At 34.3% G+C, this 16020-nt stretch overlaps 1 protein-coding gene across 1 annotated transcript in view; it reads right to left on the bottom strand.

The window, feature by feature from the left end:
• The window catches only part of TNIP3 (TNFAIP3 interacting protein 3), a 52298-nt gene extending 38859 nt beyond the window's left edge, over positions 1–13439 (bottom strand). Inside the window, exons 1-3 of the mRNA XM_087962603.1 lie at positions 13174–13439; positions 10709–10797; positions 1516–1618 (exon numbers count right to left, since the gene is read on the bottom strand). Coding sequence (XP_087818729.1) covers positions 1516–1618; positions 10709–10797; positions 13174–13176 — 195 coding nt within the window. The 5' untranslated portion in view covers positions 13177–13439. The remainder of the gene's footprint in view (positions 1–1515; positions 1619–10708; positions 10798–13173) is intronic.
• Positions 13440–16020: the final 2581 nt, after the last annotated feature.

Raw genomic sequence — 16020 nt, 5'->3', positions numbered from 1 at the left:
CAGGAATATTCTTCACATGATGAAGTGGACCTTATAAAAGACATCCTTCAGGAATTATTTTTTTTCAGTCATCTGGACTTCTCTAACCAATCAATTGACAATCACTTTCATAATGAAAAGCAATTGGCTTACGTGTAGAGAACAGATGTGACCAGAAGCAGAATCCACTTACATTCTTACCAGGCTACTGTGTTCCTAGATCTAGAGTTGTGGTTCCATTATAGCAAGCTGAAATTTAACTAATTAAAAACCAATCTTTTAATGTTGGGCTTTAACACACTATAGATATTTCTTTTGGCACCTATTTGGCTCTTGCTCAGATGTTTTACAGATATATTCATATTAAATGGAAAGATAAATTAAAGAAACAGTATTGTCAAATCATTATTGGACAAAAATGTCTAAGTGGGAAATGAAACAAAATCTTCTCACTTTTCATTCCACACATTAACCTAACGCCCCACAAATAATTGTAGTAAGAAGAACGAAAAATATCTAGCAAGGTCCAAAAAAGGTTAAAAATAAGTAGTAGGATTTTTGAATTATTTGTCGTTACTCACACAACACTCATTAGTGTTAGTATGATACACAAAACTACTTAATGAAAAACAATGTTTTCTGTTTCAGCTCTTTATGTCAGTTTGTTAAGTATTCTTTGGAATCTGGTGTAAACCACATTATTTTAGTTATATCAAGCAGATGGTGTTCTTAGATTCCCCCCCTCCCCTCTAAATTAAGCACAACTTATTACAATGTGGAAACAAAGAATGAAATCTAGCAACTGTTGCTGAAGAAACTCCATCTTTGAGTCTGATTGGTAAAGAAAAGGTGGCATTTCCCTTTGACTCATGATTATATCATATAATCATGAGTTTTCATCTAGCTCTGATATATCTTCAAAGTGAAGAAATGTGGACAGAATAATAATTTGGAAGCTGCCATTTAAATTATCATTTCCAATCCATTGCACAGTAATGAAATTCAAAATAAAGTATTTCTGACAAATCTCTGTGCAGTTTCTGATTGCATACCATGTGATAGTATTTCTGTATCTGAATAATGATATAACACTTCTTTACAAAGGAGAAGCATAAATAAATATTTTTTTTCAAATAAATTGTACGATATATCCATGTCTTGTCTTTGTACAGTTCTGACAGAATAATATAACATAAATGAGGACGTAAGAAGATGGAAATATGAAATATTGATCTCATCCCTCCAAACCTGAGCAATCATTTCATTGATGTGTTGATTTCAAATCTCCAAGACTATTGCAGAACTGATTATAATAAACCTGATGTCCAAAACCTACCACACCAATGTCACGATGTCTTACTCTACTATACAAATAATGCCATATAATGTAAGTGTTCTTCCTACTACCAGAAAGCAATGGCAGGGAGGTAGCTGCATTAATTTAGCAATAAATGAAGTGTTTGTACAATTATGTAAAAGAAATTAAACTGACTAATTTTAAGCAGCTGTCAAGAATGACAAAGATAAGATACTTACATTTAAGGCACATGAAGTGTCCTCTGGTTTCTTACAAAACTCTGGAGTATCATTTTTCCTGATCAGAATCCTTATTTTATCATCAAGTTCTACACTGTCGCATCTGGTTTCAAAAGAGAAAAATAAATGATAGCTTATTTTCTAAAGACGTCAAATATATCTATATTAATTCAACTCTTTGTTTAATTAGGGATATTCTTAAGCACACTCTAAAACTTTCCCAAAAATTATTCTATCAAGTCAAATTGGAGATTCTGGTTAAAAAAGATAACTTGTTAATTAGTTATGAGTTTTACAAAATATTGTTCAAATACTTTAAAAAGAAGCAAAGTTAGTTGATAATATAAATCTGTTGATCTAATAAGCTTAAATATCTCCAGCCTGGAAGATAAAATATGGTTCTCATACGTAGTATAAATCTGCAACAGTGCTTTGTGGCCACATGTATAAAGTTCTTTAAATTTAAACCTCTTTGTTTTCAATGAAATATTCAAAAGAACTTTTGAATTACAGGACCACCCAGTCAAGTAAATTAAAGAGTTTTCTTTTTCCTATTTGGGTCACTTTTCTATACTGTTTCATCCAGAGGTTTTTCTTATATCTATATTGTATTTCCATCAGCTGATCAAAAATTTTGAACCTTACAAGAAATTATTTTTGTATACAGGCACACGTTTTCCACAGCTGCATTTTAATTTTTGTCTTTTTAACAAGAGATACAGAATTAAATTTTACAATTGACAGCTATGCCAGAGATCCAGCTTTTTAAATTCATTCAATTCCAGACATATCAGTCAACAATATCCAGTTTTCCAATCTGGTGTTCCCCAAATATGTTGCACTTCAATTTGCAGAATTTACAGTTCAACAATTTGAACGTACCAGGTTGGTAAAGACAGATACAAAATACAAAATGTCTCTTTTTACATAAAAATTTACGTCCAGACAATTCATTAATACTTGGATGGATACTTCTGATTGGAAACAAGCACAGAAAATTGCTTAGTTTAAAATAATATTGCAGTACTTCTTTTTAAAATCTAGAGGGCACTCAGGATTAAAATAACAAAGCTTCACTAGATACTACGACCTGTGACTCAAACATATATTAAAATACCTTCAAAGTATATCTTATTCATACATTAGAAAATTTTCTTATTTACATCTTCATTATTTCCACTATCTGATCAGTTAAGTGAGGCAGAATTAAAAGGTAAATGATGATTGCTGGGGTACAGACCAGCAGAGCTATATTTCTTATGTACGTATACGTGTATGCATGTATGTATATATGAGATTACATTATGAATGGGATAAAATATTTGGCTTGTTTTAGGGTACTGTAGGGGGTGTTCAGATTTGAAATAGTGCCATTCAGTATTGCCATATCATAGCATACCTATTTGTCCCCTTATTTTAGCAACAACAAAAAAATCACTATCAATCAAAACAATCTCTTTGCCTTCTATATTGACAGCATAATCTGAGCTGCTCTGGCACCTGACATTCTGTGTATATTCTGTGAGCCATAGATAGTCTAGTATGTTAAACAATAAAGGATTGTGGAATAATTATTTTGGTACCTGTGAGAAAAACAATTAAGCAAGGGTAATTACCTGAAAAAGCTATGAGGGAAAGTTGAATAGGCCACATCATGCACATTTCTACTGTGAAGGAATTTTCTGAAATCCCCCCTTTTTTTGTCTGTACTATTTCAAAGTTACCATCACATTTTGGTGAATTTTCCATCCCACTTCTTAAATTAAATGGCTTGATGAAATTTATTGGCAAGGCCGGAAGACACAAAGGAATGTCAAAGAGGAGAAAGTTAATATGCACACAGTGTAGATTATCCAAATTTAGGATACAACAGGTTTTTGGTTGTTGTTTTTTACTGGCGGAGTTCATTTTCAATATGTCTGAAGGAAAATCCCATAAAAAAAACTCTCAGCAAACTATTCTTTTGGATACTATGCTCCCACCAGAATAGATTTGTACTTTTTTGATAGTTTTGTTACAAATAAAATTCCACAAGGTGAAGTTTCTTTCAAATACATTCAGTTTCACTTGCTTTCTTGCTATGCAATTTTACAGGCCAAGAATATGATATCTATGTTTGTCTCTACACAACCATGATACAATACAACATGGCTGTGTAGAGACAAAACTAAATTGTTTTATGCTTTGGGGAAAAAATAGCAATAAAACTTTGTTGACATTCCTTCAATTTCCACCACCAGGAAAAAAAAAAGTAGCCCCCAATTCTGTTGCTTTAACATCTCTAATATCTCGGCCTCCTCACTGATGGACCGTAGATCGCGACTCTCTGTGGTTATGGTCCGTGCTCTTTTGTTGGAGAGCCCCAATCATTACGATTAGGGGCTGAAACTGCCTTGGAGGACCGGTGGAGTAAAGGGAAGCTGCAAGCCAGGTTGAGGGGAGCCGCATCTCCCCCCCCCCCTCGGCTTGGGTTTTTTTTTCCCCTGAAGACGAATGCAGTGGTGGTTTAAAATGGCCACTCTGAAGAGGAGGACTCAGCTGGATTAAGATTTGTGCAGGAGGGAAGAAAGAGGTGGATAACATCTGAACTGGGACAACTGGGCAATACAACTAAACAAAAGTACCCCGGGATTAAGGTAACATGGAATTTTTAAGAAAAGAAAAGTGAGCAGCGAAATTACAAGGGGACAGGAAAAAAAAATAAGAAAATATTTTTGACAGCTAAGCGGGGCTTCGAACCGGGACAGGAAGAAGCTGGAACTAAAGATTTAACTAAATTTGACTAAAATATTTTGGCAATAAACAGGCATAAAATAAAGCTGGACTTAAGATTGTCAAAAAATAATAATAATAAAGTTTACAAATTGGAGACTGGACTGTGCTGGAATATTGAGGTTCGAAAAACCCTAAATAAAAAAATAGGGGGAAAAGGTGAAGACTTTGTATAATGGAGAGTGCCACCTTTTGACAAAAACTTGAGCTCAAACAAAAGGGAAAGCATCCTGTTTCTGAATGAACTTGTGTGGATATAACATTAAAGAAATATTGAAACAAAGTAAGAATCTTAGAAAGTGAAAGCAGAACCAGAAAAAAGAAAAAAGCAAGGAAAGACTGACTGTGGGATTGATTGATGTTTTTGGCATAGACCCTGGGCTGAATAATTGAGAACTTTAGAAAATTGAAAGAAGAAAGAAGGAAAGTAAAAGTGTTTTTGTGTGTGTGTGGACTTTAACGATCATAAAATATAAGAGTGTGTAATGATGATATCTCTTCGGGAATTAAAAATGGAACTTAAAAATATGAGAGAATTACTACAGGAAAGAGGTGAATCACTTTGCTCTGTGTTAGAAAAAATGGAAATGGCGACTGAAGAACAAGAAAGAGCTTCAGAGGAGGAGGAGTCAATTCAAGGAGAAGACATTTTAAATAGACAATTAACACAAAGAACACTACAAAGAAGTGGGGAAAGAAGGAAGGTTAAAAGTTGAGATTTAAGAAGGCAATCAAAAGGGGGAATACCTGTGAAGTCGGGAAAGGCAGAAAGACCCAGCAGAAAAGGGGAAAGGAAGATATTAAGAAAGAGAGGGATATAAACTGGAATGAGAAAAGATATGGGAAAAAGAGGGGGGGAGAAGCAGTAAGAAACAGGCGCATGAAATAAAGAAATACGGAAATAGTAAAATGTTGAAAAGAAATGTTTTTTTCAGAAATAATGGTTGATGAATTAAAAAGGGGATTCTGAAGGGTGGCAAGGGGTAATAAGAATATTTTTGCAATTAAAAATATTTAGAAAATAGGGTAATATAGATACTGATAACTCTTATTAAAAATTAAGGGGGGGAAATATGCTGCGGAATCCAAATGAAAAGATGTAATGATTATTATTGTAACTTCTTAAAAATAATGGTTTTTTGGGAATCAAGATGAGGGAATAAAGGTATATTTTAATCATTGAGGTGTCACACTTAAAGCAGTAAAAGGGGGGAAACCTATACTTGTTTTTTTTCTTTAGTGTTAAAATTTGTATTAATCTAGAATTTATAAAAAGAATGTGTAATGGAAAGGGAATCTGACAGACTAAAGAACCAACTAAATTAATAAGTTAATATAGACTATTAAAAGAAAGGAGAGACATTAGTAACCATTATTATTATTATTATTATTATTATTATTATTATTATTATTATTATTAGGCAAACACATATTGTTTATCTTTATTTTTAAAATAAATATTAAAGGATTATATTTGAAATAATTGAAATGAAACAAAAAGATGTTTTGATTGAGATTAATGAAAGAGGCTAGAATTAATGTGTTTGTTTGTCTCCTTACTGAAAATTTCGAATAGAAAAGGTAATAATAGAATTACGTATGCATATATGAATGTATAATTGCTGTCATATTTGTATGTAAAGGTGATGACCCGGAAATATGTTGTCCACTAAAAAGAGATTTTTGTTTTTAATGTGAAAAACTGAATAAAATTTGTTTAAAAAAAAATCTCTAATATCTCCATGGTTTTTTTTTTTTTTTTTTTTTTTGTAAGTTCTACAATATGCTCTTCAGTATAACTTTACCAAAAATAAATGTGCATAATTTATATGCTAGGCATTTTAATACACTCCTCCATCTGATTCTGTTTGGTATCTCTTAAGTATGAGCTTGAATGGAAGCTTCAGATAAGCACCAAGACAGATCTAGCTAAAAAACTGTGAAAATATCTTTACAGTAAAAATGCCAAAAGCATCATCTGGAACATGATACACACTATGTTTGAAATATCAGTTTTCCAAATGATGTTAGTTCAAATTGCTAGAGAAACAAGCTATTTTTCAGTATATTGTTAGCAATTTAATTAAATATTTATAAAACATATCTTATCCAGAATGAAATGGTTCAAAATCAGAACCAATGTTATAAAGCATTCAGATCATTATCAGATCCAAATTGCTTCTGAGCTCATATAGTCTACTGGTAGGTGGGAATAACCTTGAGAGATGAGGGGGAAAGCAACTAAAATTGGGGAAGGCTGCAGGTGAATAACGGGCAGAGAAAGAAACTTAGAAATGATTCCTGTTCCTTCTTTCCCACTCTCTCCTTTCTTTTTTTCTCCATTCCTTCTTTTTTCCTTTCCTCCTCCCTTTCCTTCTTTCCTTTCTTACTTTCTTCTTGTTCCTGCCTTCCTTCTCTCCCTCCCTTCCTCCCTCTTCCTCCCTTTCTTCTTTCCTCCCTTCCTTCCTTCCTTCCTTTCTTCCTTCTTTCCCAGCAGGCAGCTAAGAGGCTGCTGCAGGTGAAGGAGGATGCAGTGACTTCACAAATGGCCAGCATAATACTACAATAGGTCTGGCAGAGAGGGTGTAAGTAGGCAAGACTTACCCATCCTGCCAGATTCCCTATTGACTTTCCCCCTGCAAGATTCTCATGAAGCATCCCCATGGTTGCATGATCAAAATTCAGTTATTTGGGAACTGACTCATATTGATGATGGTTACAGTGTCCTGTGGTCTTGTGATCCCATTTTGCAAACTTCTGACAAGCAAAGTCAATGAAGGCAAATTCATTTAACAACCATGTTACTAGCTTAACAACTGCAGTAATTCAGTTAACAATAGTGGCAAGAAAAGTTGTAAAATGGGGCAAAACTCACTTAACAATTGTCTCGCTTAAAACAAAAATTTGGGGCTCAATTGTGGTCCTACGATGAGGACTCTCTGTATATCAACTGGCATATCTAACATACATGTGAGCTCTTTGCACAATATGGTACAAAGAATTTGAGGCTGAGATTATTTTTTTATTAAAGGCATTTGGAAAGCATTACTTTCCAAGTACAGCATTACTGTCTTTCTGTTACTGTAATCCAGCCTTCTCCAATGTGACAATCCACACATATATTTTATTGATAGCTCCCATAATTTCCAGTTAACATTTATTAATAGCATCAGGTTCCAAAGGCATCTGAATATATATGCAGACCTTGAAAACAAATGGAAAATTCCACCACAAGAAAAGGATTTGCACTGTCTAACTCAGGGGTCCTCAACCACTGGGCAAAAAGTGTTTGTGCTTGAAACTGGTCCCTGGTACAAAAAAGGTTGGGGACCACTGGTCTAACTCTTGTTTGACTCAGCCAGTATAGCACCTAACTGATCTCAGAAGATAAAGGGTCAGCCTTATTTAATGTTTTGATGGGAGGCATTCTGGACTTCCTACAATTATTAGCTAAAGTGGGGTGCTGGCAAATATGCACTGAGGACAGCGACAGCAAACAAGATGCTTCTAAGAAAACTGCATGGATGCAGTCACCAATTAGATAGAGCTTTTATTGAAGCTGTATTCAAAAATGCGCATAGGTTGCTATGAAGATAATCATTATTTCCTCTTTAGAAAAGGGTGCTATGGCATAATGTAGATAAATATAGATTTAAATAATATATAGACATGTAAATTAGGTAAAAAAGAAAAATACCACTTTCATTCCATTCTAATTCAACCAAAACATCTGCTGAAAAAGAAATGGCATTTTAAAGGACAGCTAATAGCTGGCAGCTGTTTGTCTGTAAAATGACACATCTGGAAAACTAAATGTTGTTAAATGTAGATAGAACCAATTGTTTTCTAATAGCTTCTGTGTAATTTTTTGGAACCACAGAAATAACATAGCTAAAACAAAAAAAAAAAAGTCATACTTAGCATGAAAACATCTGGTTTAGAATGCCCAATAATTAACAAAATCTGCACCTGTGTCTGTTCAATTATAATAAAAGTGTAAATGCTTAATATCAAGGCAACATTTGGTGTCCTCAAAAGTCTTGAAATATCTTTGAACATTCTACTCAGTAATTAAAAATCTTCACTGATTAAGAGAAGGCTAATATGACTTTTTAGCACAAGTAGTACATCTCAAATAGGTTGCAAATATAAGACAATTAATAAAAAAACATTTTTTTTACTTGTCTTCATTGTATAATAGCTGCTACATCATCTTTTTTACTCAGAGATGGCTAATGTTATTAATAATTGGGATATATTCAGAAAAAATGGTTTTGTCAAACAATGGCCAGTTCTGTAGCTTTTAAAAAAAAAATCTTTCTGTGATTTTAATACTGTTGCTTTGTTTTATTTTAAGGCATCTCAAACATTTTTAGAAGACAAAATGAGCATTTTACAGCTACTATATAGTTGCAAACATTTTTACTGGAGTCATTTTTACTGGAGAGAAGGTTAAGTGTGGAGAGATGGATGTAAGTAGGGACACTACATCAATGGAGAACGTGATCTTGTCAGGGGCCATGTTTAAGTCTCATAGTTGTGTCAAAAATTGTGTGAAGGATGTGACTCTGATGTTTCGAGGGTTGAATCAGGACGCTTAAGAACACATTCAAGCCATTTAGCCAGGTTGTAGGTAGAGTATCTCACAGTGCTACAATAGGTCCGACACAGAAGAAACTATGGTATATCACAAGGCTACCAGCATTCAATCCACTCTGAGTTTCAACAGTAAACATCCAGTGTCACATAAAAAGAGTCGCATCAGAACACTATATGGCAGGGTGAGAATCCACTTAGTACCCAGAAAACAAAACAACTGGAGAGCAGGTTCCTACATGAACAATTCAGGCACAATGGGTACCCACAAGTGTTTATCACAAGATGCTAGCACAACATGCAGGAGGGAAAGGCAGAAGGAAGCCACGAGACCAACTATATATCCTGCCATTCACCAAAATCTTTTGGAAGCAGTAGAATGCAACTTCTGAGATCTGCAAGTGGGCATAACCCTCCATCCAGAGACTACCATGAGGACAAATCATGATACAAAGTTTGTTTGGAAGCGGGGAAACTTCCAATGTAATTTACCAGAATCCCTGCATGGATTACCCTTGTGACTGGCAATTCATACAGGACAGACAGGGAGAAAGCTCACCACAGACTGCAAGAACAGCAGTGAGTGGTTAGATGAGGAGATCCAAACTTATTGGCAGCCTCACATTGCAATGAACAAGGACATGCATTCAATTTCCCAGTTACTAAGATTGCTGGCCAAGCAAGGACAAGAATAGCCAAAGAAATGATTGAAGCTTGGGAATAGGCCCCTTCTCAGTCAACAGGAGTGCTGATTTACCACTAGCTTACCAGGTACTTCGAAACTGAGGGCACAGCAACACAGGGAAACAACAATCAGTGACCTAATAGCTGGCCATTAGCAATTAGCAACTAAAAGCCACCTACAACCAGGCACCATATAAATACTACACATAATAGAGTCCAGCGCACACATTCTGGAGAGAGAGAGAAAGAAGTTCCATGAGGATGATTCCAGCATGAGTCCAAAAGCTTGAATAAAGAATAAACCTCTAATCCCGGTGACAACTCAGATTGGATCCTGCATGATTCCTGCATTATCCTGGAACATATATATGTGCCTTCATTCACTATAAAATTAGTTTTTCAGCACTGACATAACTTCAAACATTTGCTATGTAGGGCAGTCATTAAGCAGGGTCTAATTGTATAGGAAGTGAAATCTCTAAGTACTTTTTTGATATCTATCACCATGCCATGTTCAAAGACAGGTTGTATAGAGGGAAATTATAGTTATATCCACATCTGTCTATTGGTATTACCTTAATCAAATCAGTGTGATATGAAATTGCCTACACTTGATGACAGTTGGAGATCAGTAACTGAGGCTGAATCTTAGTGTTCAGTCTGCCTAGTATGATTGTATTCAACCTTCAGCAACTTGATCCAGCATGATCATTACAAACCCAAATAGCCTGATAACTCAGAGCATTTTCTATATTTTGTTGGGCCTCCAAGTAAAATTATCCTGTGTAGAACTAGCCCTGTACAGCAATACATATTCTGCATTTGCAGCAATAGCTAAAGGCAGGTTAATACTATGAAATAGCAAAAGAAAGGGAATAGGAGGCCCTGGAAACTATGTGTGTGTTTCTACTCAGCTTCAGGCAATATTCTAACCTAACTGAAGCCTGAACCAGAGGTAAGTGCCAGTGGATTTATGAGGAATTGCTTCCAGGAAAGCTTGGGTTGGAATAGATTACATATTAGATAACTAGCATGAATGACTTGTCTTTCCAGGATTTGTACTTCATCCATTTTATTCACAATGACTATAGCTAGACAGATTGTGGGTAATAAATGGGCAACATTTAACAAAATGTAATACCTTTCAGAATCAGAGGATTGACTGTTATGCATATCTATAAATTTATTTTTCAAGCTTGCACATCTGGTTTTATCCTGCCAGTTGTCTTCCTAGGAAAGAAGAAGAGACAGGAAGTTAACACCAACTTTAGAAAAGTATGGTGGCATATATTTATTTTATTTTTTTGGTTTATTTTGCCCCAGAAATCAAACTGGGGAAAAAATTGACCCACATAATCAGCAAGTATCTTTTTAATAAATAAAATTAGCAACAAAACACAACTAATTAAATAATGTTTATATTACACATCATATGTACTAATTTAATAAATATACATGCTGCTTCGATCGTACATTCATCCCTGAGATGGGAATAATGCAATATTTTTCAGTCAATGATGTTTGTGTATTTTGCAGAGTATATATGCTGCTTCAAACACAGTCTGAATAAGCAATTTGTCCTGTATAACTTGGATTGAAAAAAAACAAAATATACAAACAAATACATAAAATTACATAATAGTATGGATCACAAATGTGTATTACATATATTATGAACAAAACACTTTAAATTTTTTAAATGTTGTAATCCACTCGGAGTTACCAATGTGTAAATTGGTGGCTATATAAATTTGTTTAATAAATAAATACATTCAAATTAAAAATAAATTCTGTTGCCAGTGAACAAAGGTCATTTTTTTTCTCTTAAGGTGTTTTAAAACAGTCAAGGCTTAACAAAATTTCTAAACACAACAAGGGAAGGGGCCTTGTTGATGAAAGGTCATTGAAATGAGCTAAAGTAATGGTCCTTTTATAAATAATTGTAGTATTGATCATGAACAACTCTTTTTTTAATTTTTTTAAGAAATAGAATTAACAAGAGCTACTTAGTGAATCTTCTGTAGTTCTAAATCATGAATCTGTGGCATAAAGCAAAGTTGGCCCCTATCAAATCCTAACTGTACTTAAATGTAAGATCTATATATCCTTAATTAAATTTCTATCGTTGGTAGTTTTCCAAAAGATTTTAAATTCCAGGAAAACTGAAAGAAATATTAAGCCAATAATTGATTTAGAGATCTGTTTTTTGGCCTAAAATATTTTCATGTCTTTGAGCCATAATCATATCTTGGGAGAGTAATTTTGTACACTCATCTAATTTCTGAATTGCTTCATACTTATAATCTATAGCAAACAAATGCATATATGAGAAGCACATATCATTACTTATTCTCAAGAAAAGAGATTAAAGCAACTGAGGTGACATTTTTATCTTCCCAACAATTTTGAAAATACAAAAGAGAGTAAGTGTGTTAACAGTTTACTTTCCATACCTCAGATTCATTATAAATGAATAAATTCTTCATTTATGCATAATAATTTAGAATTATATGATTATAATGATTACTGTTAAGCTGTACAGTGAAAAAGTAATTATATGACCTATGCTTATAATTTTGCTTTATCCATTATTTCATACATTTCAGCCTGCTCAGTCCTACAAGGTTACATTGAAATATTAATGTTAATATATATGAATATATATTTGTAAAGATAACTAGATAGAAAAAGCAAACAATTTCTTTTAAAAAGACCTAATTTAAGATAATACTTAATATCCACAAACTGTAAAATCCACAAAGTTAGATTTGAGCTAACTTGTGATTCTGACAATTATATGAAAACAAAACAGTTATCTTGGTTGCCTTCCTCACTCTAAGCAAGCTCTTTTTGATTCCAACATATATCTTCAAATGTAGATTTATGCTATGGTCTTAAACTTAGAAAAGTAACCACTATCACACATAGAATTACAGAGTCAGATTATAATGCTATGCCCCAGATTAAACAACATGATATTAAAATGTGATGTTCTGTATAATTAAATTGATTAGTCTCAAAAGGTTGAATGCATTTTATTTTGTGTTATATTTGGTATCATTTATATCCCAACTTTTCATTCAAACACAGAAAGATATTTTCTTCTCTAGGGTTGCAATGTCATTTTGTAAAGCAGACACTGGACAGCCATAGATTCGGAATGCTATATTTTGGACTGTGTAAGTGATGAGCAAAAACCTAATTGTTAGGTTTTCTGAACTATCCATGTTCAGAAAAGTAGACCTATTTGATTTGTTGGACTTATTGGGTTGTCGGATTTATTTTATTAAAGATCATAATGTGATCTGTATGTATTTTAGTGCATGTGTTTAATATTTGTCTACAATTCTGTCTAAGATACACATTTTCTGCAAATAGTTTTCCCTAGTAGAATCAGTTTTGGAGTACTTTTTCATTACCACTTACACTTCTAAAGCTACTTTTGAAGCTACATTATTTTGATTATCAGTGAATTGCATTAAAAATTAATAAAAATAATCTATTTTTGCATCAAAATAAAGATATGTTATTCACTGAAAACATTCAATTTAAAATTTTTGGCTAATTCAGTAAGTAAAGGAAATAAAGAACATCTGCAATACTCACCATTATCTAGATGCAGAGTTTGTGCTCTTAGATAACTGTGGCCCTTATCACAAATCACACATATACATATAGCTCTCAAAAGGTCATGTTCAGGGAAATCCAGTTTTAAAATATTCACAGAGAAAAAAGCTGCTTAATCATATCACACAGAATCACAACCTACGTAGTTTAAATAAAAAGTATTCAAAGTGAAAGAACACAGAAAGGATTCCCTCACAATCTCTTACCTTAAAAGGTAAGAGATCGTGGAAAGGAAACAAAATATTTCTTCCCCCACATCTAAAGGGACCTTCGTGGGAGAGATAAATGTCCTCTGTGGTGGAAAATGGGTCGATCAAGAACAGGAGTCCACCCAACATGGCCTTAAAGCAGTATATAGTGTTTACAGTAAAATTGAGTAAGTCATCTAATCATTTCAAGAAATGTATACAATGCTTTGTTGTAAAAAAAAAATTAGCGATTTTCCTAAATGTTGAGTTCTTTCTTTCATTCACATAACTGAATTATTTTTGTTTCCACAAGAGTCATGAAGTAACTTTTTTTACATTGTAGGAAATACCAGCTTCTTCCTTGAGATTGTTTTTTTTTTTAACAAAAATATGACTTTACAGTGCTTAATAATATCCATTATTTACATTCACCACCACTTTTTTTTAATCAAATAGCTCTCCTAACACATCCACCAGAAGCAGTTATTAACGGGATAAAGCCTCTTCCCTTTCTTTAGTGAATGGTAGACTTCTATAAGGTGCTATAAAATAGAGCCCCAACATTGTCAGTCCTAATTTTAGTAATAGTGGATTATTCAACAGTCAGATGCACCTATTAGTGTGAAAAAAAAACAGGTGTAAAAACCTTCCTGTTTGTATCAATAGGAAGGTAAATATCATTGGATCAGATAAATGATTATGAGGGAATCCTTGTACTATAAATAAAATAACACCAATGGGCATATAGTAAGAAACCGTTTCAGAGAAAGTGATAACACAGCAATGTTTCCTTTATAAGTAAATGGATAGGCCTCCTGGAAAAGCCATGACCTTCAAAGCCTTTTGTAGAACTTCAAAGACTTGGATGATTGACCAGACATTTAGTCCAGAAGCTTAGGCTAACCTGTTGGTGAAGCATTTTTACTATTGGAATGAGTTATTTATCCAAGCTGCTATGCATTATTTTTCTTTCCATGTCCTCCAAAGTCACTTTTGTGAGATATGAATATAGTTTCAGTCATCCAATCAATCAATCTAAGTTATTTCACCAAAAATTCCAGAATAACTGCACATGCAGTTAGTCTTACAAAGATGCCATACACGGACATATATATGGGAAGAAAATTAGTACCTTCTAAATAATGTCCTGGCCTGTCTTTATTATACTGGGATATGGACATTTGAACATACTGGGATATGGACATTCTTATTCTGGACCTTGGTTTAGGAAAACCAAAATTATTATTATTATTATTATTATTATTATTATTAAGCATATGATGAGAAGAGAAATAACTTATACACACAATGTAATTATATACAAAACTTTTACAGGGATATGGTAGTGGCCTTAGAACTGCATGTCCAATTCAACTATCCAGGTGATCTCTTCTGGCGTTGCTTTGTGTACATCTTCTAGGGCGCAAGTGTCAAACCCGCGGCATCATGTTGCCATCACATGACGTATCGTGACCTTTTCTCCCCTTTGCACAGCTGGGGTGAGCAAGACCTGCGCGTGATGCATCCAGCCCTCTGGTTGCCGGTTTGACACTTCTGTTCTAGGGAACCAGACAATGCATGTTGTGAGCAAGATTGCACAATAAGTTTAATAGTTTGCCTATCAGCACTACAATCACAACAAGGTGAATCTTTCCATTCCCACTGATACAAGGCAGATGTACTTTTCCAGGATCACACCTAATTCTGTTCAATTTTGACCAGACAGAGTGAGGAAGTTCAAAACCAGATGGTTTGGTAGAGGGAACACTAATGGGCAAGCTGCAAGACAGTATCTTGCACCAACCCTGAGCTGTGATGGCGCAATGGTTAAAATGATGCGGTTAATATTGCAGGCTGACTCTGCCTTCTGCCATGAGTTTGATCCTGACCAGCTCAAGGTTACCTCAGCCTTCCATCCTTCTGAGGTTGGTAAATGAGGAACTAGATTGTTGGGTGCAATATGCTTAAACTGCTTAGAGAATGCTTTAAAGCACTATGAAGAGGTACGTATATGAGTCTACGTGCTATTGCTATTGCTATTGCTATCCAGACATTCTCAGGGTTAAACTGAATAGATGTGAAATGAATAGCTATGATGGGCTGGCTGTGCATTGTCCTGGTAAGGGCCTTGTTGTTCAACATCCTTGGCCATAGCCAAAGAAAAGCTTGCTGTCTTCTAACATGGGGCAGTATGATATTGCTAAATGATGACAAGATGGCAGCTTCTTCACTGCCATATTTTATTTCTTTACTTTTATTTATTTAGTTGTATCCCACTTTATTGTTTTTTTAGAGATAACTCAAGATGGTGAACATATCCAACACACCTAGCCACAACCCTGTAAGGTGAGAGAGAAGGTGGGGGGGCTTACATGCCTGAGTTTGAACTAGAACTCACAGTCCTCTATTTTCTAGTCTGGTACCTTAACTACAAGACTAAACTGGTTCTTGTATCATATAGTGACTGTCCAGATTTTTATAGTAGCTGAAATATGGTAGGCTAAAAATATAAAGACTAAGAAAAAATTGAGTGCTGCGCACATTTGTCTCAGGAGGGAAAAAATTGAAGTGACTGAGGTGTAAAGAAAGACCTTTGGTTCTTTGAGCCTTGCTGTTCTTCTTCCCTTTCTCCTGTCCA

This window comes from Notechis scutatus, chromosome 4, assembly GCF_049901735.1.
Source record: "Notechis scutatus isolate UNSWTSFEM ecotype Mainland chromosome 4, rNotScu1.2, whole genome shotgun sequence".
NCBI lineage: Eukaryota > Metazoa > Chordata > Lepidosauria > Squamata > Elapidae > Notechis > Notechis scutatus.
The sequence above is the reverse complement of the archived record's forward strand: the minus strand, read 5'-3'. Positions and strand labels throughout refer to the sequence as shown.